General features: G+C 43.6%; 1 protein-coding gene across 4 annotated transcripts in view; it reads right to left on the bottom strand.

Annotated features, from left to right (window-relative positions):
• Positions 1-10094: 10094 nt before the first annotated feature.
• The window catches only part of GALC (galactosylceramidase), a 250366-nt gene continuing 232998 nt past the window's right edge, over positions 10095-27462 (bottom strand). For 2 of the 4 annotated variants that reach the window (XM_086937607.1, XM_086937609.1), the window contains exons 17-18: positions 11053-14140; positions 10095-10675 (exon numbers count right to left, since the gene is read on the bottom strand). In XM_086937607.1, coding sequence (XP_086793733.1) covers positions 13997-14140 — 144 coding nt within the window. In that variant the 3' untranslated portion in view covers positions 10095-10675; positions 11053-13996. Of the gene's footprint in view, positions 10980-11034; positions 14141-27462 lie in introns of all 4 variants that reach the window. The other 2 variants (XM_086937608.1, XM_086937605.1) reach the window with 1 other exon arrangement.

Genomic DNA, 27462 nt, shown 5'->3' on the forward strand with positions numbered 1-27462 from the left:
GAGTAGTGAAAAACGAAAATGGCTGTTATTCACTACCAGAGCATGTCACTAACTAGTACGTGCTCTACTTTTCACATACACTGCACACTGCCCAGGGGGTACCTAGGGCCTTCCATAGGGGTGTCCAATGTGTACAGAAAGGGAAGGGTTAGACCTGGCCAATGTGGACACTGGTCAGGTCTGCACATCTGCAGGGCACTGGTGAGCCCAAAAAGGAGCATGGCAAACTGAAAGTTCTTGTTCCCAACATTGATCTGCAGGTAGCATCTGTGGACCTGGAGGACGGAATGGGAAAATAAACTTCCTGCAGGTCAAACCCCACATTTCAGTCTCTGAGATCAAGGGCAGAGAGCATTTTTAATGTGTCATTGAGCAGGAAGGCATTGAGAATGCAAAGTTCCAAGACAGGGCAGTGTCCTCCGTCCTTCGGCACAAGGAAGTAGCAGGAATAGCATCCAGTTACCACTATCGACACCGGTACTCTCTCTATGACACCATTGGACAAAATAGGCTGCATTTCCTGGCATGATCAAGACATATTTCCTATGAGGAGTGCACTGAGTTAGGTGGCAGGCGCGGTGGGTCAAAAAGGAATGGCAGGGATCTATGACCTCGACGGGTTTTGGCGGGATGGTTTCTAAAGGTGGTTCGTTGGAGGCTGGGCTTATGGATAAAAAAGCCTTAGAAGATGTGGGACCTCCAGTGGTGGGGGTCGCTCGTAGATGGCAACGGAACTGGTGGACGAGACATTTGGGTATCTGTGACAGAGACAAAACTTTCTTCAGATAAAGCATTGCCTGTTTTTTTCTGCCAGGTTCTTTTCTGAGCATACACTTCAGCCCACGAGTAAACCTCGTCGAGTTTATAATCAATCGTGTCACGACGAAATTTCCTGATTTTTCGTTCGTGAAGATCTTTAGCATAGGAGTCCAATCGAGAGTTGATGTCTTCTAGAGTTGTTGACCATGGGTCTGCTTCCATGCGTGAAGCTAAGGTTGATTGTAATTATTTGATCTCGGTTTCTAAACCGGTGAGTACTTGAGTACTTGAGACAGTTCCTCAAATATAAGGAGAATCAAATCAAGCTCTCAAGCTAACTGATGCATCTTATTCATCTCTTCTTTGTATTTTTGTTGTATCTAATTGCGAATATTTGCATTCATATATATTACTGCTGGCATATCCCTGAAATGTCATGTCTCCTTGTTCCCTATTCCGTATGAACTGTAATGTTTGCCATCATTTTCCCTTCTATCACTCACTAACCTAAGATGGCCACCACCGTTTTCCCTTCTAATACATCTTCACCTAGTCCGTTTTTCATTTTCACTGGTGACTACTAATGACTCTCTCCGATAGACACACTGCACACACTGCTTTTTGGCGCCCGAGATCTTGAGCTTCGTCTATCACTCTGATGGTGAGCTGTATATACATCCTTCCTTCGCGGTCTATTTTTCACGTTTCTAAGACTTTGCGATAACAGATCATTCTTTTTCCCAGAAAGACCGGACAACTTCTATCCTTTGTGTACTCGAAACTCGAGCTGTACGCTTGGTAAGCCCTTTGTATTTTGTTCACTCAGAACTATGCCCCCTCACTTCAGTTTCTTAAGTGTCACGTTCTACTTTATAGCCTCGCCGCTATCATTGAACTCCACGTTCCCTTTGACTCACTGTTCATGTTGAATTCCCCGGTAAGAACATGGTCTTATTAATCCAATCACTAGCACTCATCTCGGCAATCACTGTTTTCACGGCAATTCAATGCGCATGCATTTACTTTGATTACTGCACCACGGTACCTACTCTTTCTAAGGTGGCTTTGACCACGATATTAATAGTTTCTTTTTCATTTCTTTAACCTTTTCATCCCATGCTTACTGTTTAGTTACGCACTCTGCTTCTTGCACACCTATTTGGATGGCTTCATTTAGTTTACTATAGGATCATGTATTTAATGTTACCATGCCTGTTGCCTCTGTAAATAGCTTTATGACATGTTTATGCTATCTCTCTTAGATTCCCCTGACGAAGGGCGAACTTTATTTGCCCGAAATGCATTGGGATATATAATTTGAAACCCCCCACAAACTTGTTTGGACCCCACTTTTGAATTTCAACTTTCAAATTTTGAACTTTATGAATGGATATAAAGATACTCTACGCAAAGCTTCAAGAACTATACGTCGTTTTATTGCTTGAAATTAAGCATGAGCGAATTTTGCGGATCTCGCGTTCGCGAATTTTGCGGATTTGCGGATTCGCAATCCGCAAAATCCGCGAATTTCCGCGAATTTGCAGATTTTTTTTTTTTGTGTTCGCCCGTGTTTCTGCCAGTTCGCAAGGGTTTTGTACACTTTCGCAAATTGCGAACTTACCTGTCGGGTCGCAAGTTTCTCGAACTTGTTGTTTCTACGTGTCCAGCCTGTTTGGGACACTCTTCTTCATCACTGCCACTCTCTGTCACCACTGCCACTCTCTGACTACTCATGCCACCCTCTGGCCCACCCATGCCACCCTCTGTTTCATCACCACACCCTCTGGTTGTCCAGTGTACATTATTTTCGGCAAAGCAAAGCACACCTTCCCTGCCTCAAGTGACCTGAATTAATTTGGGGCTGATTAATGTGTCACAGAATATTTTTTTAGCTGGCACCTGCTTCCTTAGTGCGCCCTGATTAGTGATCTTTTGCACTTGCTAAGTGCTTTCATTGTTGCAAAATTAGTTACAACACCTGCCCTGCCCCAACTGACAATAATGAATTAGGGGCTGATTAATGGATTTTAACTTCCAGCCTGGCTCCTGCTTGTCTCCCTTTGCTGTAATTCAGGACCTTTGTGGCATATGTGTAACTATTCTGAGGTTCAGAGCAGGGTCACATAATAGTTTCAACTGGCAACTGAACTCTGGAGGGGCCCCTCAGGAAGCACTACAGGAAATGGCTACTAATGATGAGCCTGAACTTTTGAACCTGGTAAGTAGTTACTTTCAGTTTTGCTAAAATCGTATTTCTGCAATTTTGCACTTATTCGCGGGGAGCGAACTCACGCGAACTCACGCGAACAGTGCGAGCAAAATCCGCTGCTCGCGGATTTGCGGATTTTGCGGGAGATTCGCAAATCTCGCGGATTGCGGATTTCCCGAAAATCCGCAAAATCCGCGAGCGGAACGGATTTTCCGCCCATGCCTACTTGAAATGTTTCTTTTTGAAAATTGAAATTTTGCTTAAAATTTTTCTGAAATGTCATTGAACTTATTGTTTAGCTTAGTACACTTAGTTTGAGTGACTTGTAGCAGTGCACCGGGGCTACCAGATCACCATTTGGTATTCTTTTGCTTTGAATCCCCATAGGCCTGCAGAGCCTATTCTCCCGCTGCACGCATTGTTTATTTTTGTACAAATCTAGTTTAATTGATTACTCTTAAGAATTTTCAATACTGAGTACAAGACGGTTACCATACCTCCCTTGTAGTTACTTTTAGAAAGTGGGCATTTTCTTGTTCCAACCATTTGGTGGCTGCAGCCTGTATCCTGGGTCACATGAATAGGTGTAGCTGGCAATTGGTTTTGTGTTTTACTCCCAGTAAAACACAGGGTGAATAAGTGATAGCAGGATAAGCCATCTCGATAAGGATGAGGGGTAGGAGCTGTCACTTACCACACTCAAAAACAGGCTCACACTAGTCTTTAGTGCCCCCAGACAAGCTGCAGCCAGGGCAGGGAGGTAGGAATTTCCAGACACCTCTGTAGGAGGAGGACTCCAGAAGCTATTCGAACTTCAAAGGGGTCATCTGGTATAAATAATGGACTCTCAGACCCACTCTTCAGTGAACATCAGAACCTGTGAAAGCCTCAGAAGAATTGTTGTGCTGCTCTACTCCATGAAGGACGGCCATGCCGTCCTATTACTCTGCTGTACAAGTGAGAAAGACTGGACCCTGCAACCATGACCACCGAGTGATTCCAACGGTTAGTTGGCTGGCTTTTGATCAGAGCCTCAGGAACTTAAAAGGCTCCATCTATCTTGAACCCATCACCTGGACTCTGCCTATTGTGATTCTAACCCCCTAAGTTGTGCTCCTGGACCCTTGGAAGTGGAGCTAAAGGTGCTCTACTGGCCCAGCTATGGTCTAATAAGAACCTCATCAGAACCGGTGCAGTGTGACGCAGCCTTGAGCAAGCACACATCGTAGCCTGAACGGCTTAACAGTCGCGGTGCAATGCATCTTCAAAGTAGATCCTATAACCTCACAACGGAACAAACACAGTCTTGACATAAGTCCGACTCGCAGAACATCAGAAATATTGTTGTGCGATGCATCTTCAAAGCGGACCTCACATCGCTTCTTGGACCCGCTGCTGTGGGGTGCAATGCTCTGCAACTAGGATATGATGTATTTTTCTCAAGAGGACTAGCTTGGTCCCTTTATCTGGCCAGAATTCCTCCACGGTTGGCCTGAACTTGTGGCTTTGTCCTGATCTGGTGAGACCAGATAACCACAGTTGGCACTTTGTGCTTTTAAACACTATTTTTATCCAAACCTTTAAAACAGTGTATCTCCAGTTCTAATAATTGGAAATTGGAATCTTGTTGTTTTGGTGTCAAATATTTTATTACATTGTACTCTACTTTTCTAAATTGGTGTGGGATTTTTCTTGTGTTTTCACTTTATTGCTGTTGTGTGCTCCATAAATACTTTACACATTGCCTCCAAGTTAAGCCTGACTGCTTTTGTACCAAACTACCAGAGTGTTAAGCACAGGCTAATTTGGGGTTGCTTGTGTTTCACCCTGACAAGTATTGTGATTGCTGCTTGAGAAGGGTTTCACCCCCTCACCCAGTAACCCATTTTCACGCAATGATCCAGTCTGGAGCATGAGGAAATTCACAAGGTGTGAATCTGTGGTTAGAAGAATCTATCAGAAATATGTTTTCTGCTTGGAAACGTGCTTGGAGGCAACTGGTGCCTAAAGAGGTCAGCCTTTGCCCCACGATAGAACCCCTTTTCCCCTTTGAAGTGTGACGAATCTCCAAGATTTTATTTATTTTATTTATTTATTTATTTTAAAAATTTATAAAGCGCAACATATACCCGTGGGTGTCTTGGCGCTATGACTTAGCTGACGATCTCAGATTGAGCATGTGTCTACCTTAGAAAATGTTGTCCTGATCGGTTTATTGGTCAAATAACCAGGTTTTTACCAACTTTCTGAATTGAAGTAACGAGGGTGCCAATTTTATTTCCTTTGGAAGCGTGTTCCAAAGTCTGGCTGCAGAATTGGTGAAACATCTGTCACCCCATGTCACCGTCCTAGTGCGTGGCACTACCAGTAGATGTCTCTGTTCAGATCGTAAGGATCTTTTCGGTAGGTAGTGGAAGAGTTTCTGTTTGAGAAATGCTGGTCCAAGACCTTTGAGAGCTTTATAGGTGAGACACAAGGTCTTGAATCTAATGCGATTTCTCACCGTTAACCAGTGGTAGTTCCTTATCGCTTGCTTAGTGGACTGAAACTTGGGAATGCCTGCTAGTAGCCTTGCGGCAGCATTTTGTATAAGCTGCAGTTTGGCCACCACCCGTGCCTGAGCATTTACAAATAATCCGTTGCAATAATCAAGTGATGAGAGTACTAAGGAGCTCACCACTGTTTCCCTTGTACTCTCAGGAAGATAGGGCAGGATTTTCCTGATGATCTTAAGCTTATAGAAGGCAGACGACGCAACCTGATTGGCATGGCTGGAGAAGTTAAGATTGTCGTCTAATATTATTCCTAAATTCCTGACCTTTTGCACAGGTTCTGGGGGGGCTCCGAGTGGGGTCGGCCACCAAGAGGTGGACCACAGTGGCGATAGTTTTCCAAAGATCATTACCTCAGTTTTGTCTGAGTTGAGACGCAAGCAGTTCTCAGACATCCATTCCTTGATGGCCAGCATGCCTTCTTGGAACCTGGCGGCTACCTCCTCACCATCATTCTTAATTGCGATCACCAATTGGGTGTCGTCGGCGTATGAGGTAAGGCTCATCCGGTAGTTCTTGATTACCCTCGCTAAGTCCGACACATAGATGTTAAAAAGTGTCGGACTTAGGGATGAGCCCTGCGGAACGCCACATGGGAGGGCGAGCTCAGTAGACTGAAATGCGCCCAGGGTCACTGCTTGCGTTCTGTTGGACAGAAATGAAGCCAAAAGCTCCTTGGCCCTTGAGCGAATGCCCATTTCCTCGACAAGGTCAATCAGGACAGCATGATTGACCGTGTCGAAGGCCGCCAAGAGATCCAGCAGGACCAGTATCGCTGTTCCTCCTTGGTCCCTGATGGTTCTGATGTCATCGGCAGCCTTTATGAGAGCAGTCTCTGTTCCATGAAGTTTCCGGAACCCAAACTGAGACTCGTCCAGGAGGTTGTTTTGTTCGATATATTCAGCTAGTTGGCTGTTCATCGCTTTCTCCACTATTTTGGCCAGGAAAGGCAGGCTGGCGATAGGTCTATAGTTTTTGAGGGTTGTTTTATCTAGACCAGTTTTTTTAGGAGGGGTTTCAGTAGAGTATTTTTTAACTTATCTGGGAAGATCCCGGATTGGAACATGGCGTTGCAAATAGGAGTAATGACTTCACTAACCACGTCAATTACTGGAATGAAAATTTTAGGGGGGCAGGGATCTAGGGATGAGCCTGTTTTTACCTGTCTCATGAGATCTCTTATCTCCTGATTCGTCACATCCCTGAATCTTGTAAACGAACAATCCGGGTTATTTCTTGGTAGTTTAGGTTGTGTGTTGGTATTTGATAAAGTAACCGAAAATTCCGAATATATGTCGTTTACTTTTGAAAAGAAGAAACCTGCTAAATTATTGCAGAATTCCTGTGAATGGGGAGGGCTCAAGTCTACCACTTTCCCTGCCAGAGTCTTGACTACTTCAAACAATTGTCGACTTGAGTTTTTTGATTTGTTAATTTGCTGCTCAAAGTAGTTCTTTTTTTCCTCCTGAATCATTTTTTTATAGATGGTAAGTTAGTCTTTGTACTTGGCTTTTCTTATGTTGTCATACGTCTTGCGCCAGGATCTTTCCTGGTTCCTGCAGATCTGTTTTTGCTTTCTGAGGGTCTCTGAGTACCACGGTGCTGAAGGCACTTTCCTGTTTTTCGATATGGTTTTTAGTGGAGCATGCATATCCACCGCATTGCCTACCCAATTGAGAAACTGGCCTACTGCTTCAGTAGGGTCTGACTGAATATTCGGGCGAGTGTTAGACATGGACATCCTGAAGGTTTCGTAATCGATGTCCTTCCATACTCTGAATTTATTTTGGAAAGGGGTCTGTTTGGCGGGGTTGGTTCGTTTAATCAGTAAATGACACAAAATGGCATGGTGATCTGTCCATGTGAGAGGCAGTATTTTAGATACCTCCAACTCACTGATGTTGGAAAAGATGGCATCCAAGGTATGTCCAGCATCATGTGTTGGTGCTTTTATGTGCTGGTTTAAACCCAGTGTGTGACATTCTGCTAGTAGAGCTTGTGTATCAGCCTCGTCTGTCTTGTCCAGATGGAAATTTATGTCTCCTAATGCCATAAAGGAGTCCTCAATGGCTAGAGGTTCCATCCAAGAAGTAAAGGCGGAAAGAAATTCTGCGCGAGGTCCTGGTGGTCTATAGATGAGCACTCCCTTAAGGTTATGTGAAGCGTTCAGATTGATGGCAAAGTGTAACGCCTCACATGCAGGCGATGGTACCGGGGAAATTCTGACTGGGAAAATATCCCGGGTGATAATTGCCAGGCCTCCTCCTCTTTTTCCCCCCTGTCTGTCTCGCCTATACACGTTAAAGCCGTCTGGTACTGCTACCTGAAGGTCGGGCTCGGATGTATCATCCATCCATGTTTCAGTTACAAAAAGGATATCTATTGCGTGGTCCAAAAATTAGATCGGCGATATCCTGCCTATGCCTAGCCAGGGAGCGAGCGTTAATGAGGGAAATGGATATAGTAGTATGTTTGGCGGTGCCCTCAGTCAGATGTTTGACTTTGTTATTAATTAGGGGAATGGAGGATTTACAGTCCCTACATCCAATTTCAATTTGATCTGAAAGATCCTCTGGGTTGTGCTGGCTACAAGTCGTCAATTGTCCTGGATTCAACTTACGTATTTCTTCAGAGGAGTAAGTTATCCTTTCGATATCAAATGACACAGGGGGTATGGCGCTGGGCGCGTGTCCGGCGCGGATGGGCGCAGACGGGCTTGCCTCTGGCGCGCCTCCGGCGCGCCCGCTGCGCCCGCCCGCTGCACGGACGGGGTGGACGTCTGCTTTTATCCAGTCTTGAGGAGGGTGGGAGGCGTCCAGCTACTGGACCGCCACCCTTCCTACCTCCAGTATGGCGCCCACGTCAGCACGTATTCTGCTGCGTAGAGCGTGGTGAAGCGGCGATTTTTAACAAAGGGGTCTGTGAATTAAAATGAATCCAAGTTGGAAAGTATGGCAACAGAAAATAATGCACACAATTTAAAAACACTGTTAATCACAATACAGATCCCCCGGCTTCCGCCTCAGGGGTGAGAGACTAGCTATCAGTCAACGCGCGTGCGTTATCGCGTTGCTTAAGTAGACCGGGAGGGCGGGAGGCGTCCAGCTACTGGACCGCCACCCTTCCTACCTCCAGTATGGCGCCCACGTCAGCACGTATTCTGCTGCGTAGAGCGTGGTGAAGCGGCGATTTTTAACAAAGGGGTCTGTGAATTAAAATGAATCCAAGTTGGAAAGTATGGCAACAGAAAATAATGCACACAATTTAAAAACACTGTTAATCACAATACAGATCCCCCGGCTTCCGCCTCAGGGGTGAGAGACTAGCTATCAGTCAACGCGCGTGCGTTATCGCGTTGCTTAAGTAGACCGGGAGGGCGGGAGGCGTCCAGCTCATCGGGTTTGTAGAACCAGGAGGCTATCTGTGAGATTATCTGGCATCTTCATAATGACTGTTTTCTTAAACTTTAGAGACAACACACCAACCATACCTCCTCCGATCGGGACTTGCCCCTTCTTGACCAATATTACATTTCTCAATCACCAACACACAGATAAAGCATGCACATAACACTGTACCACAGTTCCTTTCAGAGATGTGTTTTCTTACACCATCACTAGAAAGATTTCTTTTGGCAAGTATTTGCTACAGGGCTTTTTGTATTTTTATCAAAACACTTATGTAAAGTTACATATCATTTTGGAATTAAATATTAACATCTCGATATCCACGACAGAAGGTCAAGAGTACCTGTGTTCTGTATTTTGGTTCATGTGTGAAATCCCTTTTACATTTAAGAAGAGTTCTGATTTTGAAATAAAGGCCACGGTGAAAGCATATTTTGCAAATGAGAAGAGTCCCAACCTGATTGCGCCTCCCTTCAAACATTTTGGTGCTATGCTTTCCAAAGTTGCACACTGTGTGCGCACACATGAGATAAGGTACACCCATCATAAATATTATATTGCAGGAAACAAAAAAGAGCAGAAAGAGGAACTAAGACCAAGGCCACACATGTCTGAATTATTTTATTTCTTACTTGCGAAAAAGAGATGTAAACATTAGGGGTGGGCGGAATTTGCGTAGTTGCGCGAAACAGTAAAAAATCTCAGCGAGCACGCAGAGAGTTCCGCGAACACGCAGAATTGCTTGTTCCACCCGTTCGCAGTGCTTTTTTCCTGTTTGCGAAGACTATTTGCGTGCTTGGGGGGAAATATATTGGGAATACGCATTTTGAAAGCGCGAACAAGCAAAAAATTCTGCAAAGTTGTGGATCGCTGAATTTTTGGCAATGTTGATTGGGCTTTTTTGCACTTTCACTAAAGGACGTTTGTAGAAGTTCCATGACTTTGTTAGTACTGGTGTCCTTATTGTCAGATCTGCTTGTTGCTTACTTTTGAGCGATAACCCTGAGTGAACAGTGAACAGCAACTTATGTGGTATTAACCCTTCTACCAGAAGATGTCCATTTAATGCCGCATCTGACTGGTAATAGTACTCGCTGAAACAGACTAGACCAGACTTCCTATGGGTTGAGGGAAATTAAGAAATAAGCTACTGTGACATGAAAACAGTTCTCCCATAAATTACAATTTATTTAACAACACAAATACCAATTTAATAGTAGCAAAATGCATTTTTCAGAAACATTTGACTTGTAAAACAATGTTATTGGTTTAGCTGAAATCATTACCACAGACACATTAAACTTTTATTCTTTGCAGTCAATTACTACAATCTTCAGGCTGAGTTCATTAAATTCAATCGATTCACTGATTCATTTTTGCAATCCTGCAATTCAAATAATAGGTGCAAGTCTGAGCATGCTTCAAGAGGCTCTTGAGATTCAAGTATTAATTCATTGTTAAAGTAGACAGCTGACTGGCAAGTGCATTTATTTTTACAAGGACTCTCACGCAATATATCACACGCATCACAGTAGCGTTAAATCAAATGCTGGCACCTAGAAACCTGTAATGTAAAGAATGCCACACAATCCAATATTCAACCAACTTAATCTCAACTAACGTAACTGATGCAAAGTTTGGCCCATTGCATAGGCTTTTGATGCATCCATGATCAAAAGTAACAGTACTGCTAACTCTGATCGGTGCCCTTCAGTCAGGTAACTGGCTTTTAACTAGTGAGGACAGACCTGAAGTAAGAGCCAGACTGACAAGGACAAACCATAAGCATTACGAGAAACTGACTGAAATCCATCCTGTCAACACAGAAACAGGGTTGCTAATGTAAAACCTCTAAACAACAAGAAACATTAGGAAGTGATGTCAAATGTTTGGGCAGCATGGGTATAGAATTAATGCGTTCTGCCCCATGCCGCAAACATGCCACACAGTTCATGTGCTCAAGAGATTAGCTGTAACATTATTAGCTCTGATTGTAGGACAAATCTGCTTCTGGTGCAAACTATGCCACAAGCAACATCAGTGAATATGCCACTTTTGAGACCCTTGCGGGTGAGTAGTGCGCTATACATTATCAATTTACATTTACTTTTGCGATCCCTCTCACAGCCCTCTTGTCAGTTATATTCTGTTGTTTAATGTGCTTTCTGCGTGCCCTACTCTGTTTTCTTTCTATGCACGGGCCTGGCTGCAGTTCAAGCCATCATTTAAAAAGCTTTGCTTAATGTTAAGCTCATAGCCCAGCTTGGCGGTATACTGTCACTATTTGTATTCTTCTGATGGAAATGGAATTGTTGTTTTTAAAATGCGGCTCATGTATGTATTACATATGCAGGTGGCAAATCTGAATGTAAGGTAAAAACATGTTCCATACTTTGAGAATCACACTGCTCCAAGGCACATTCATTAGTTAGGAAATGTGTAGATACTCAATACGATGGAAAAGCACTCAGTGTACCTTCCAGTACAACAAATGTTAGATTTTGTTTGTGCGAAACGTTACCATAAGAAAAATATATTGTGGTACAACTATTATGAGATAGACCAGGCAATGAACTAAGTTGTGGGGTTGAGAGCAACAAAAATGTGCGATAAATTCTCCAAATACAGACTACAGTATTTATGTAGGTAGGCCAGACCTCCAACTTATCAGGACCTGCCAAGCACAGTTCTGAGACACGCCTTTCCTTGGAGGCCTCACACTCTTGCAAACTGGCCTTTGTCTCAACACATCAGCAACTATAACTGCCTTTACACTACTGTTCAAGGCCAATGTTTCTGCTCTTACAGAAGGCACCACATTTAGAATTCTAGTCAAACTATGGAAAATTGGGACAGAAGAGCAATTTACTTCTCAAGTAACCGTGTTTCCCAAGATTGGTGTAAGTTATTAAAGCACCGGAGTCAACCACACTACTCTCCTAGACTTTATGCTAAGCAGCCCATCCACTTATTGGCAGTTAATGTAACCAGTGAGGGGTTGCACATTGCTGTGGAGCTTTAAGTAATGGTACTACTGACTTTATAGTTCTAAACACTATTTAAAGACATCGGATGTCCTGTGTCTGAGGGTCAGTAGATTTCAGATAAACACATTTGGAGAAAGAGCCTTGCCACGATACACCAAATGAAGGTGTGAAAAGCCTTAGCAAGAGTGAAACATTACTAAACATTTTGAGGCATTATCACATAAAATACATTTGTGCATCTTTTTATGAAAGATTTACTATAAAAAAGGATATGTTGTTGAAACTGGATAGTAGCTAGAGCAGATAAATTAACATTATTGCATATTACTTTTAGAGTGCAGTATGTAGTGAAGGGAGCACGAATGCCAGGTTCCAGAAACCCTTTATCCAGTCACTGTGTACTTATTAAGAGGTAGATTAGTAAAAGGCACCTAGTAGCTGCCTGGCTTTTACACATTGCAGCCATCAATCGGATAGAGCTTAAAGTGCACTTGCTTACTTGGGTCATTACAATAATGCTATCTTTGATAGAGGAAGTTTCAGGTCCCAAATGCACCCCCCATAAGGTACCAATATGCTGACATACTGCTTCAAAAGAAATACTTTCGTCTTTCAGAAATTAAAGGCCATAGAATATTAAACTATGAACAACTGACTCACCACTTTAATTTCTGTACTCTCAATACGTCACACCCCATTGGACCACAGCATGAAATAAAACTCTCCATCCAACTGCATGTATTGCCTATTACAATTTCCTTTTCCACTCTCTCGCTATCCTGGTTGCATGCTTGACTACAGTGAGAGGTGAACTCTGGATGCTGAATGTACAACAGTACACAAACTACAATAGTACTAACTTGCTATTAGTCCAGCATCCTGAGTCAGGCTTGGCTGAACCGAACACTGGCTCGGCAGCCAACATTCAAAGCAGGGTGACTGCAAACAAGGTGTGGATCCCAAGTGGCTGCTTTCCAGGTGTGTTCTCAAAAATAGCATCTGATGCTGCCTAAACCCTGGTGGAAAAAGTACAGATCCCATCAGGGTCGAGAGACCCTGGGTAGAATAGTTCAGTAGACATGATAAGATCCAAGCAGCAATCATATTTTTAAAAGCCTCTTTCCACGATGCAGCATAGACCCCGCGTGCCCTCTAAGCAAAATGGAAGATGTTTCTCCTGTCTGTCCCATTGCATGGATGTCCCAAACACATTAGAAAAGAGGGCAGAACACGCAGGAATATCACAGATTAAAAGATAAGTGCTTTTTATCTCACAGTGAACAGCAAATTTCCGAGAGGTACTTGGTCCTTGCAACACAGGAACTTTAGAACTGAATGACCAGTGTGGATTTTCTAGGCCATGACAGCTCAAAGACCAAAACGAGTTACATGCATTACAGTGCAATCAACAGAATCATACATGCGATTTTAAAGTTTGGTCAGAAAATTGTAATAACAATAATAAATATCATCTCCCAGGCTCTCTTTGGAATTAAAAGCATCTTTCAAACTACAACAAGTGCAAAATCGTGAGCAACATTACTTCATGAGACATACAATTGTAGATATACATTAGGGTAGGGGAAAGGAAGAAAAAACAAGTGCTGGCTTTTTAAAAGTGCGTTAAAGTATAGCTGGGGTGGAAGATCGAACTCTTAATATACAATGCAATTTCTGGTTAAATCCATTTTAGTCAGTACCAATCCACCGCAAACGATTCATGTTTTACTTGGTGAGATTTATGCCGACCGAAGGAAAAAAATGAATTCAGTAGGAATCAAAATTATAGTAAAAAAACATAGCACATTTCCACCCAATTAAAGCTGAAAAAAGGCACACATGATTTTTGCCAACCCATGAAACATTCAGAGGTTTGGAATCTAGGCATAGTCAATCAATGATAGAACACATTCACCCCTGCCCGATTACTTTGGCTACAGAAAAGTAAAAGCAATTTGTAACCTCCTCGTGGCCACGCTGCTCTGCGCGGAACTGCAGCATCAAGTAGTATTTAACCCTTTTTAAGTCAGAAGTGCTTCCGTTCCTTCGCAATGGTGGCAGTAAGGGTGTCCACTGAAGGGATTAACTGGCTTCTACGTAAAAATTGTCAAATTGAGCAAATTCGAGTGAGTTAGTTCCGATGGCTGCCCAGCCGCGGCGAGAACCCGTTATGATATCGATGTGCCAGAGTGGATAACCGTTTAACATCCCTGAAGCAGACAGACCCTGCAAAGACAAGAATGAACAACGTGTTAAAAACAAGTATTGGAAATGCAATAGGCCTAGCATTTTTGGACTTGGAGCTATTAGCATTGTGAATGGCAATGTGTTTTTACTTATGCGTTATGGACTGTATGTATGTGATGTGTTGTGGAATTATGGGGGCTGAACTGGAATAATTAGTTGTGTAATTGCGTGTCCTGGATTTGTGTGGTGTGGAGTGGATTTAAATTATGTGGCACGGTGTGCTGTAGAAGTATGTGATATTGAGTGTACTGAAATTATGTGGAGTGGGATTGTGAGTTTGAGTGTAATTACGTGGAATTGTATTTTGTTTTGTGGACTGATATGCAGTGGAGTTTAAAGATGTGGGGCTAGATGTAGGTAATTCCCATTTACAGACTCTTAAATACCGAATTTTACCGAATCAGTATTTAAGAGTCTGTAAATGGGAAGGGGGCAGATTTAGGTAATTCTGAATTTAGGAATACCGAATCTGTAAGATTGAAGCCCATAGGAATCAATGGGAAATACCGAATCCTGCAAGGGTGCAGGGGGTGTCACTTTGACACCCTCTAGCACCCCAAGTACAGGCTTGTGTGACATGTGGCACACATACATGCCCTGAGGGCATGTCTGTGTGTCACATGGCACAGGTGTGCATGCACAGATGTGCATGCACACCTGAATTCGGTATTTTACCACACAATAGGATTGTGTGGTAAAATACACACTCTTAAGGGCCTGTGGCACTCTTAGGAGTGTCAGCTACATATGGATTAACCGATTCGGTAAATATACCGATTTGGCATTTTACCGAATCAGTATAATTACCGATTCGGTAAAATTACCAAATCGGTAAAATTACCGATTCGGTAGGCCCCCTACATCTGAAAAGCCTAATACTGTTTCCGAGCGGTATTAGGGCTCCTACATCTGGCCCTAGGTGTGTTATTGAGGGCTGCACAAAAGCGCCTATAAATAATACATTTAAAATTACATGATGTAAAAGGCCAAACGTCAATGCACTTGGTAAGGATATGCCCTCCCCATCTTAATAAAAGAAAGAACTTCATTGTGTGTCTTTTTCTGTAGAATTTTGTACAGCATGCTTATTACTTAGCGAGTCATGAAGCACCGCTGGAAAGGAAACTTTAAATAATGATTAACTGCTTATATGTGGCACAGGCGCAGGAATATCCTATACATTGCAGAAGCAGAACCTTCGCATGATGATGCAAATGGGCTTGATGAACTAGACTTGCTATGCTCTCAGAGGTATGAGTTTTCTGCGTTGTTACTCTATTTTCTCGTAGGTTTTTACAGCCTCCATAACTAGAAAGGCCATTTGAGGGCTGTCCTGGGCGCTGGTGACACCCGGTGCAACAATGTTTGTTGGCGCCCCCAAATGACCACCGTCACCACGGAATCTCTCACTATCACCCTTCAACAGTGCCCCTCAAGTCTCCATAACCACTCTCTCTTCAATGCATTTCTTTTGTTTTATAGCGCCACTCATACCAGTTTAGGGTGTCAGAGCATTTTACATCACACACACATTACACAGAGACAATCAATCACACGTCAGTAAATCAGTATATAGGAAATGTTACATCAGATAGGTGTAGGAATCACATGTCATCCATACTGGTAGGCAGTATGGTTCAAGAATGCTTGGCCTGCAGAAGCACAAGCTCAGAATTTAAAAAGTAACACCATGGTTAGGGGTTGTCTTTACTAATAACTGATTTCAACCCAAACAAACTCTTTAGGAAACATTAGAATAACGAAATCCTGGGGAGAAAACATTATAACGCTCTAATCTATACCTTGTAGTTTTCATGCAGCTCTGATGGCAGTAAAACTTATGTTATGAGTGTGGGTCAGGACGATCTAAAACAAAAGTTAATTCCCATTATTCCATCGAAGGTGAACCGGTCCAAAAAGTTGATAATTTTTGCTACCCGGGGATTACATTCTCTAAAAACGGCTGCTGGGATATAGAACATAAAGCCGTTAAAACAAAGATGACGAGGAGTGCTAATGGGGTATTTGTATTCGCTAAGAAGTTGGGGAATAGGCGTATTAAAGACATGTTAAATGTTTTTCAATCCAGATGTCTTTCTGCGGCCCTCTATGGGGCTGGAGTATGAAGTGTGTCACCAGCCGGGAGTCTGCAGGTAGAGGAGAATAATGTTCTGAAAAGGCTCCTGTGTTTACCCAAATCTACCTCCAACAACTTGGTTCATAAGGAAATGGGGATTCAATTTTTGAATGACATGATTATGTTAAGACCCCTATTATTGTGGCGCTCGGTATGGCTGAATGATGGTACCTCCCTGAACAGAGCCATCATCGATGATTGCCTTACTTTGGATCAGCATTTAAAGATCCCTTGGATCAAATATATTATTGATAGCTTTCAGAAGGTTTTTGGGTTTAATATGTCCAATGATCGATATTGTGCATCTGGCATTTCCAAATCTAATTTGAAAGCCACTTTCCTGAACTATTGTGCAGAGAGGCGTGCTTTGGAGGAATCAAATCTTTCTACTTGTATGCTGTATAACAGTATGAATGACTTTATTGGACTCCACCGTACTTGACACAGGTGACCAGAGTCTCGCATCAGTTTGTGCTGACCAGGATGAGGATGGGAACAGTACATTATCTGGTAGCGTGTCCCAATGTAAAAATGCGCCCATCCGGACCCTGTGCTTGTGATAATAATGCTGAGCAAAGCACTATGCACTTTCTTTTATTGTGTCAATTGTATGGTGAACTACGGAAAATGTTCCTAAAGCCTATGCTGAAAAGATTTGGAGTAAGAACAATTAATGACTCTATGAAACTGCTTTTTAATCTGCACCACCCGGACATCTGCTTTTTTACGGCTACTTTCCTGCTTAAGGCAATCGGTGCTAGGAAAAGTATGTGTTTCTAATTATTTTAATTATTTATTCCATCCCCTTCTGGATAATAATGTATTATGTGTTTCTTTTTAAATCGATCAAATGTTATGTATTTATAACTGTGTGTGCTTTTATGGACATGTTTTCTATGTTCCGAATAAAGCTTTATGAAATGAAATGAAATGGCAGTCAACAGGTCACTGTTCTATATTAAGACTTTAACTTATAAACTGAAAGTAACAAAAGGATCTCTCTGACAAAAGCAGTAACCCACTGACCTATTTATATTATATGCTCTTTGTGATCGGCATGGTACACCTTCTTTGCAGCAGGCATACTAACCCTTCGAGCTACCTTACTTCCACGAGAGGAATCTCCGATCTTTCCAGGAAGAATATTAGTCACCGGAGTTATTTTGACATTTATATTGTTCACTGAAGATTGATGTGAGGCCAGGAACACGGCAGCAGGAGCTTTTAAAACCATAATATGCTTGCAAAAAATGTGCCCCCACCCCAAGTCAGCCTCCGGTGCATTGGCCCACTGCCCTACAGCCCTGGGCTAAGTCGTTTCTTTGGAGCACTGTGAACCTGGCACAATCCTCTTAGAAGCTCAAGAGATGCACTTCATGGCTTCCGATGGGACTGGCCCTTGTAAAAGACAGAGGTTTAAGGAGCATCGCACATTAACTTCCAACTGCTGTTCGTTACCAGGTTAAATGTTGTTCTTCAAAATATACGAAATAAAACATACAATTAAACTGCTTCTTCATTCAGATGAGGCGAGATATGTGATCAAGTAGGTAAGTCAATGGCATGTTGTTTATGAGACATACATTTGAATCTTAGCTTGCACACTTCATCAGTTTGTGTGATCCTAAACACATCACTTTATTTCACTGTCTGCAAACACTTGGAGTGCACCGACACAGGCGATCCGCCAGCTCAGCCCTATGTACTTTGTAGCACAGCTCCTTGCTGCTGTGGATCTTGTTCCTGACAAAAAACAGTGTCGCGTTTTGGACAGCCCCAGGAGAAATCTGACAAAGAAAGCCCCAATCACCAATACTATACCAAAGTGAAACGATTTTCATTCCAATTTCGACATACATGCAAAATCTAAAATTAGCACGAAAATAAAAACAATTTCTAACAACAGTCGTGTATTCCGAATGTTCTGTCTGCCTGGGTGTTTTTGTACCCTGGTGGTCCAATAATGGCATAAGCAAAGCCTCGTGGTCACCAAGAGATCTGTTCTACAGGATCCTTGCAGTAAACACAAAACATCACCTCTGCTCGAGCAGTGTTTGCAGCCTGAGACAGCCTAGGAAGCGATATGCATTGAAACCTGGGAGTTCAGAAAAAAAGGCTTGGCGCTTGATAAATTCAAATACAAATAGACAGGAAGTGCAATTAGCATCGATTCCTCCCAGATTTCCCAGCTGCCGTCAATTTCAGCAGATTTGCCTAGATATCAAACTAGTTTCCTTTTCAGTTGCTCTAACAGACGTGGGCAGCGTCTGATATGAAAATGAGATGTATTATTTTTTTTTAACTTTTTATTGCATAGGTACCTTATGAACTTACACAGCTTTTTGCCTACAACCCTGGGGCCGGCAGCGTGATAACAGAAGAAATTAAACACAGCTTTGTGGCCAACAACCCAAGGGGAAGGCAGGGTTATATATACCGTAAAATATCATATATCACATATGAATCAGGACAATGATGCACTCAAGTCCAATCAACATAATACGTCGTCTTTGCTTACAACGGTCAGGAATCTGTACAGCGCCTATTATCACCCAACAGAGGCGGCAGCAGAATATCGCCACTCTAAATGACATCTCTCCCTCCAGTTTCCTCTAGCGCCTCCGAATTTCCCTACTTAATATCTACTTGTTTTCCCACTAAGGATAGGTTTGTGACATGTCTACCATCAACCATCATTTGTTGTGTAATGGTGTTAAACTTCCTCTGTTAATGCCGACACTTCGTCCCCTGGCTCAACAGTCCTATTAAGCTGGTATGTTGTATATAAGCCCGAGAAATTCTTAGGCCTGCTACGAGGTGGGAGCAGCTCACTAAAATTCTCCGATTGTGTGCAGCAGTAGAGGATATCGTGGGACCACTGTGTAACAGTAGGAACTGGGCCTCTCATCCAACACATTGGTACACTGCGCTTTGCAATTAGGGGCCCCGTATCCACTAACCTATGCATCCCTTTAGGCAGGGCTTTAGAATACCCCAAAAGGGCTATTGCGGGATCAGGTGTGAGCTCTACCACAGTTCCCAATTCCCGGAAGACGGCCTCCCAGAAAGCAAATACTCCCGGGCAATGCCACGCCAGAAGCATAAAATCCGCAGGTAGGGCACAACATCTATCACAAAATGCATCCTCCTGCATCCCGTATCTATGGAGCCTCTCAGGGGTGTAATAGACTCTATTGATGTATTTAAAGTGAACTAGTCTATGCCTGCTGTGTAATGAGATTTGTCTGGTGTTAGTGCAGCAGTAATTCCACATCGAGTCATCTATTGTAACCTGAAGATCTCTTTGCCATGCAAGCCTGGCCTTTGAGTATTGATTTGCCCTATGTGACATAGCCAATTTGTATATGTTAGAGACCACTTTGCCGGGGGACTTAGTCTTTATGATGTAAGACAGGTTCGGGACCTCAGGAGGTTCATTCATGTCTTGCCCCAGCAGTTCACGCATAGCTCTGCGCACCCTGTAAAACTGAAAGCGTTGCAATAAGGTGCTGGCATCCGCCACGCCTGCAATTTGATCCCATGTCTTAACCATCCCATCCTGGAACAGGTCTCCCGCAGTGACAATGTTCAATGTGTGAAGCGCTCAAGTGACCCCACTATCCCTGCAGGGGGCTATCCACAAAGCCTATGCTATTGGCATAGCCGGTGAATAGAGCAAAGCCCCCGCTTGTAATGGCAATAGAGTATGCCAGGCGTGGCGTGACGTGTTAATGGAGTCCAGAATCCCGGTTCTCCGATCCACAGGTTCGAATAACATGGCTGGGAGAGTGAGTGGCTTGGCAAACAATCTTTCAATGCGGGGGAACGACACGTCAGGTGCACCATGTATCTTTTTTTTTTTTTTTTTGAATATTTTTTATTTTTCATTTTACCTGGTACAATACATTAAATCCGTAAATTCTTAAAGGAAAAAAACAAACATTTCAATCATAGGATATCATAGTGATATAGCTTGCAAATCGTAGAAAAAAAAAATATACAGTTCTCGGCTAGTCGGGCTTAACATGGTGATATAGAATATGGATAGAAGAGAGGAAACAGAGGGCAGAAGATGAGAGATAGGTACATTGAGCTTTGGGATAAAGAATTCATACCTATACGTAAAAAAACATAAAAATGTTACCTTTCAAGGGGTTTGTCTCCACAAAGCAAATGGAGCCAGACACAGAGCCCCCATTCCCTCATCTTTTTCCCCTTGTTTTTATAGAGAGCAGCTTCGATATTATGCCTAGCAATCTAGTAAGCCACATTTGAAAAGTAGGTGAAATAATATCCTTCCATCCTGCTGCCACCAGGATCCGAAGAACTGCTACACATATAAATAAGAAAGCCTCCTTATCCCATTCTAACTCCGGATTGTTGCCAAAACCAGATATCATGAGAGTAGGTGAAAGGTTTACCTGGATATCTAGCAGCCCCAGAAACCTCTTAATCTCTGGACAGATTCCTCTCATATTTTTACATTGTGCGAATATGTTTATTTGGTCGGACGGTCCCTCCTGGCAACTTGGGCACTTATCTTCTCCCTTTTACCCGATTTAAAGAGCTTGGCCGGGGTATAATATAGATTAAAGAGAACTTTATATTGTTGGGTCCTTAGGTTGGTAGACCGGAATACTTTATTCGCGAGCTGAAGAGCGTAATCTAGGTCAAAGTCGGGGTCCCTCAATTTCGTCATACATGATGTTTCTACTTTATCCATATCGTTTACTATTGAGTCGGTTAAAGATTTGTATATAGATTTAATTTTAATCTGAGCTACACCTCCGAGCATATGCTTGATTATTTTAATTTCCCCTCCTGGATGTATGTGAGGCCTTCTCCCATGTATTATTTGGTGGATCTGAAGATACATAAATGTATGGGTTGAGGGGATGCCAAATTTAGTTTGGATATCAGTAAAAGCAAGTAGTTCCCCTGTAACCTTATCCAGAATGTCCCCCATTCTTTTGATTCCTTGTTGTTTACAAATAGCCCCAATCCTATTATTACATAATTGAGGGAAGATTTAGAATCCCACAGTGGAGTATAATAATTAATTTTAGGAATTAGTAATGTTTTCTGGATAGCTTTCCACATTTTCCATATGCCATCCATAATTTTGTACTTTGTTCTATTGTAATACCCTCTTTCTCTTTGACGCAACAATAACCCTTGAGCATCTTCACCCACTAGTAGTTCGAAAATAGAGGGAGGATCGATTCGCTGAATGTGGTTAGGAGAGATCAACAATATACTCATTTGAGTCATAAGGCATGCCCATTGGTAGAATCTGATATTAGGTGCTGCCAAACCACCCCTTTCTTGCGGAAGTGATAGATATGTTAAATTTGAGAATACTGCTTCTATACTTTTTATCCATCCCTCACCAACCAGAAGTGGAATTGATTGGAAAAGGTAGAGAATTTTTGGTAACATAGTCATTTTAAAAATATTTACTCGCCCTATTAGGGAGAGATGGATAGTATCTATTCTTTTTAATTCCTGCGTAATGGAGGCAACCAATGGAGCAAAATTTTCTTCGATTATGGTATTAACTGCCAGGGTTATCCTGATTCCTAGATAGACTGCCGAGTCGACCCATCTAGTATCATGTCTTACCATGTTGTTGGTGCATATAACTTGAGTCTTGTTTTCATTAAGACGGTATCCAGAATAATTACCGAAATACCTAGCCATATCTGTAAGAGCTATTATAGCCGTTTCTGGGTTTGGAGTTAAGACAGCCAGATCATCGGCATATGCCAAGATTTTTGTTTCATAGCCCCTACATACTACTGGATTGATTGCCTCACATCCTAAAATTCTGCGAATCATGGGGCCTATATAAATGGCAAAGAGTATTGGGGAGCATGGGCACCCTTGCCGTGTCCCGCGAGATATTAAAATTTCTTCCGAACTTCCCCCCATCATTTGGATCTGGGCCCTAGGGTCGCGATACATCACTTTAATTGCCCTGATTATTTTCGGACCAAATCCCCTTCACACCAATATCTCCCATAAGAACCGCCAGGTGACACGATCAAACGCTTTCTCAGCATCGAGGAGGATCTTCGCCATCCGATCCCCCCGGGCAGCATGGATATCGAACAACGTAATTACCCGTCTCACATGGTCAGTTGTTCCCCGACCCGGGATAAATCCATGCTGCCAAGGGGCCACCAGACCGGCGATGACCCTTCCCTGTCTATTAGCCAGGATTTTGGCGTAGATCTTTGTATCTGAATTTATGAGGGATATCGGTCGATAAGCTCCGAGTTTGTCCTTAGGTTTACCATTTTTATGGAAAACTACAATATTGGTTTCCTTCCATGAACAAGGGATATCCATGGTATAGATTATGCCATTAAATAGATCCGTTAGTAAAGGAGCTATAGAATCCTGTAGGCATTTATATAGTTCCAGCGGGATGCCATCTGGTCCTCATAGCCTCGATTACTTCCTCATATAATATATCTTCTTCCAGCCCGAGGCTATCTTGTTCTGTCAATTTTGGGCCCATATCCTCCCAGCTTATATTAGAGAAGTCCGACCTTATCTCTTCCTTATACATTGCCAGATAGTAACTTTTGAAGATTTCTCGAATTTCATCCGGCTCAGAATAAGTTTGGGGTCCCTCATGAATGTTTTTAATGATATTTTGACTACTCCTTTGTTTAATTCTAAGAGCTAATAGTTTACCTGCCTGCTCCCCAGTTTCATACAATGAGCCCCTAATCTATTTGATATTGATCGGTCGCTCTTTGGGATATTAGGTGATTTATTTCCGCTTTAATAGCCATAACTTTCTGTTGTGTTTCTATGATCTCACGTCCCCCGGCTATCGCTCTGCCCAATAGTTCTTCTGCCTCTGCTAACTAAGTCAGAAGGTTCTCATTATGGGCTTTGATTTCCTTTTCAAGTCGCGCAGAAAAGCTAATTACCTCTCCTCTTAAAGCCGCTTTGAATGAGTCCCAAATCGTATTACGAGTTGTGCTATAACGATTGATATCGAAATAGCTTTGGGCCCAGTTCTTTAGGTGGTCGACAAATTTACTATCTGCTAGTAACTTTCTTTCAAAAGTCCACCTTGATGATGGTCTAGTCAGGGTACCAATAGAGAATTGGAGTATCAAAGGGTTATGGTCAGAAATTACCTTGGGGGCTTTCTTAATTTCCACCCTATTTAAAACCGCAGCAGTAACAAGAAAATAATCTAATTTAGAAAACTTTTTGGCCGGGCAGGAAAAGTATGTATATCCACGATTATAGACTCCTTTTCTCCCCATACATCTTGTAGCCCGTACGTTTTAATTAATGAAGTTATGCCGCGAAATACCCTGGGCTTCCGTCCCTGATATGGGGTAGTTCTACCTGATTCTGTAAAATCTGCAGAGACATTGAAGTCTCCACAGACTACAAGAGGGGCGGGCCAATTCAGTATTTCGTTTTAAAGATCCTCAAAAGTTTCGGGATCATCAAAATTTGACCCATATATAGTGCATAGCGTAAAGCCCAGCTCCATTTCAACCACTGCCCAGCGACCATGAGAATCTGCCAGGTGTTGTCTGCTCCCACCCAAACCTGGTTTAGCCAATATGGCCACGCCTCTAATATTGGAGGTTTGAGAGGAGCTAGCCAATAGCTTGTAGCCTCTTGTAATCAGAAGATGTTTCTTAGCCCATGGTAGATGGGTCTCTTGTAGCCCTAACGTTCCCTTTTACCCCGTTGGGGCGCTCAGACACAGGTCTGAGCATGTGATGTAGGCTGTGGGAAATGGCAGTGGCTAACTTAACGTGTGCCTATATCTTAACGGTGATCCCTATTCAACATAAAATTGATACATGTAAATCAGAGTTCTTGCCTCAGACAGGGGGGGGGGGGGGAGAGTGGAGTCCTATTTTTATTCCTCTTGCTTAACAACTTGGACTTAATGACCCCACTAACCCCATATTGCTTCTCCATTACCTGTATCCCTTTTCCATTTTATTTATAGTTATAAAGACAAAACTTGACCACCTTTGCTGAGCCCTAGCCCCCCCTGTGCTCACTTTTTTTTTCTTTCCCCTCCCCCCCTCGCCCCTTCTAGTACTAGACAAATTACAAGCAGCCTTACACACCCGCTATACCAATTGAGCAACAGCTCTATAACTTGGTTGCTTCCTTTTTAACAGAAGTTAAAGCACTATAGCCTCCTAGGTACCCAAAGTATCAAGGTATTCTTTGGCCTTTATCTCTGAAGCAAAATATACCACAGAACCATTATTAATTACTTTTAGTTGTGCTGGATTGATCAGGAACACCTGTACGTTTTTGTCCTGGAATGGTTTGAAGAGCTGCTTAAGCCGCCATCGCCTCTCGACTGTCACATGGCAGAAGTCAGGGCGGACAAAGAAGGAGACCCCTCCAACTGATCTCTTTGCATCTGGCCGCGCCTTTTCATATATTGCCTGCCGCAGGAGGAAGTTGCCGAAGAAGACAAGTAGAGCTCGGGGTCTTTCCCCATCCTTAGGTGGTGCCCGTTGTTTCAACGGGATGCGGTGTGCTCTTTGGATCCCCGCTGGCAAGTTCCATTCTGATAATTCTGGGAAGGCCGTTTTGAAGAGGTTAATTACGTATCGTCTGGGGTCGTCCCCTTCAATGCCTTCTTGTACTCCGAGTACACGAAGGTTATTGCGCCGTTGTCCGTTTTCAGAGTCTTCGAGTTTCCACTGGATATCTCTGATTTATGCCGAGTGTTCCTCTGCCATAAATGTAGCCTTGGACACATCTGCTTCGGTCCCGACAATCCTCTCCTCTAAGTTAGAAACTCTGTCACCCAGATTTGAGAAGGCTTTTGATAGCTTACTTACGACGCCCTGCATTTTCCTCATTCCGGCTTGTACCTTCCGGCTATCTTGTCTGGCCTCTTCTCTGTGAGCCAGAATGGCATGATGTATTGTATCTAGCGTTGAGAGTCCAAGTTCCTCAGCTGCCATAATTTCCTTTGATTTCAGGACGGAGCTAATGGAGCCGTTGTCCTGGGCTGAATCCATTTCCCCCCCCCAGGGTCATCCTCTCCTATTCTGTGTGCTTTTAAATACGGATTTAATGGCTGTTTGTGGCATTTCGACTTCATCTTCTGACTCTTCGCCATTTGAATCTGGGCTGCTTGGCCCTAGTGAAGTACTTTCTCTATCATCTAACCACTCTGCACCTTCAGAGAGTGAATAAAAACAGTCACTGGGATCCTTCTCTGCTCTTTCCCCCTTCTTCCCCTCATAATCCTCTTGCTCCGATTCCGCCCACTCCTTTCTTTTCTTCTTTCGTACAACTCTTTGACAGCCTGCTTTAGATGGGTGGGCCTGAGAGGGTTTGAGAGAAGAAGTTATCACTGTGGCTGGTACTTCCTGATGAGGGGTAGCTTGTGGGGGTATAAATGATTTGCCATTGACCCTTCGTCATTCTCCAGACTATCCATAGCGGGCCCCTCTCTTAAGGCCGGGAAAATATCGGAGTGCAAAGGGATTCCAGCATCCTCGTCCCTTTTACCCTTTGCCTTCATTGTAGACCCAAATCCAGACCCTAATGGGGTTGTTGCTGGTGTTACTGAAGGTACTGGAGTGGGGGGATGGGTGTGGTGGTAGTGTGAGCGGGGAGGGGGGCACTCTTCTTCCGTGACTCCCTTTGTATCCGCCGTGCTTGCCTCATCGTCTAGAAGGCTGCCATCCTTGCTTTCTGCACCCATGCCCTTGCCCAAATCCGTTTCAATGGTATCTTCCTTAGGTGCCCTCACCCTTTGCAAAAGTTCAATTACAGAAGGCCCTGTCACAAGATCCACACGATCCTTTGCAGGAGGGGCACCCTTTCCCCTTCTTCGATCATGATCAGAGTTAGGATTAGGGGAAAGCAGGTTGCTATGACCCAGTGATCTGGGTGGAGGGGTCCCAAACATCGCTCCCCCAGCTGCTATTTCCACTGCCTCAGCAGCCTCTGCCGCCCCCTCCACATGGGCCTTACGGGCCGCTGCTGCAGAGGCGGCTCTTGCTGCTGCCGCTGAGAGCATCTTTGGAGGCATTGTCAAGTTTAGGATGATCCCGCTGTCCCCGGTGCCCCCACTGGCTCCGTGAGTAGTGAGTAGATATTGCTGTGGTGTGGTTGAGCAGCCTCTGTATATATTTACAAACTTGTTCACGTAATGTCCGTGTCACTTCTGCAGCAATGCAGGCTTTCCAGAGCCTCTGGTGCCTTTGCTGCCTCTGCTGCTTTCGCTTCTGGTGCTGCGCCAGATTTACTCCCAGTTTTAATCCCAGGAACATCGGCAGGGGGGCTTGAGGAGCCCAAAGCAAGAGAACGGTATGGTAGAACCGGTAAGGTAGCAATGAGGGCTGAAGATTGGCTAATGAGGGCGGAGAGAGCGAGGATAGATGAGAATGAGGATAGTTCTCCTGATAACTCACTGCCGTGATGGCCAGATGGGCAATGCGGGATGCAGGATTCCAGACAAAGGGACCAGGGGGAGAGTGGAGCGAGTATGAGAGTATGCTGTATATGCACCTATATACCGAGCGTAATTAGGTACGTAATTAGGTAATATCACGTAATGAAGAGCGATGCGCTCAGCAACAGTTTAACAACAGTTCAGCAGTTCAGCAGCGAGAGAATGGCGAGGAAGTGGCTGGGCGCTGAGGTGGCTGACCACAAATGCAACGCAAACACAAGCGTTTATTGTTAGGGATGCCAGCAGACACTGATAAAGATAAGCGCAGAGTACCAAAAAGGTGATAGTGCAGGTTCTTATCAGCGGTAAAGATCAGTTATAAGGATGTTTTCATCATTAATGTCAGTGTGAAAAAATCCTACCCCCATCCGCTCTGTCATTACCTTGCTGTAGTTGATGTCAGAGGACGGGATGGAAAGTACAGCGAAGTGGTAGCAAACAAGGTGGATCAGAGCGGGTGAAGCTTCGAGTGTTGCAGAGATGAGCAGAGCATCTCAAAATTCGTCAGTTACAATCCCTCTGATCTCGGTTCTCGGCTCTCAGGTCTCGTCTCTGGGCTCGTAGTGCTGGGCTGGGCTGCGGGGCCGCTGGGCTGGAGGGTCGAGGATCGAGGCTCATAGCGCTGGGCTGCTGGAGTAGGCTGTCGGTTGTTAACTGCGCCCTCGGGCTATAGTCTCCTACGGC

This window comes from Lissotriton vulgaris, chromosome 9, assembly GCF_964263255.1.
Source record: "Lissotriton vulgaris chromosome 9, aLisVul1.2, whole genome shotgun sequence".
NCBI classification, from domain to species: Eukaryota; Metazoa; Chordata; class Amphibia; order Caudata; family Salamandridae; genus Lissotriton; species Lissotriton vulgaris.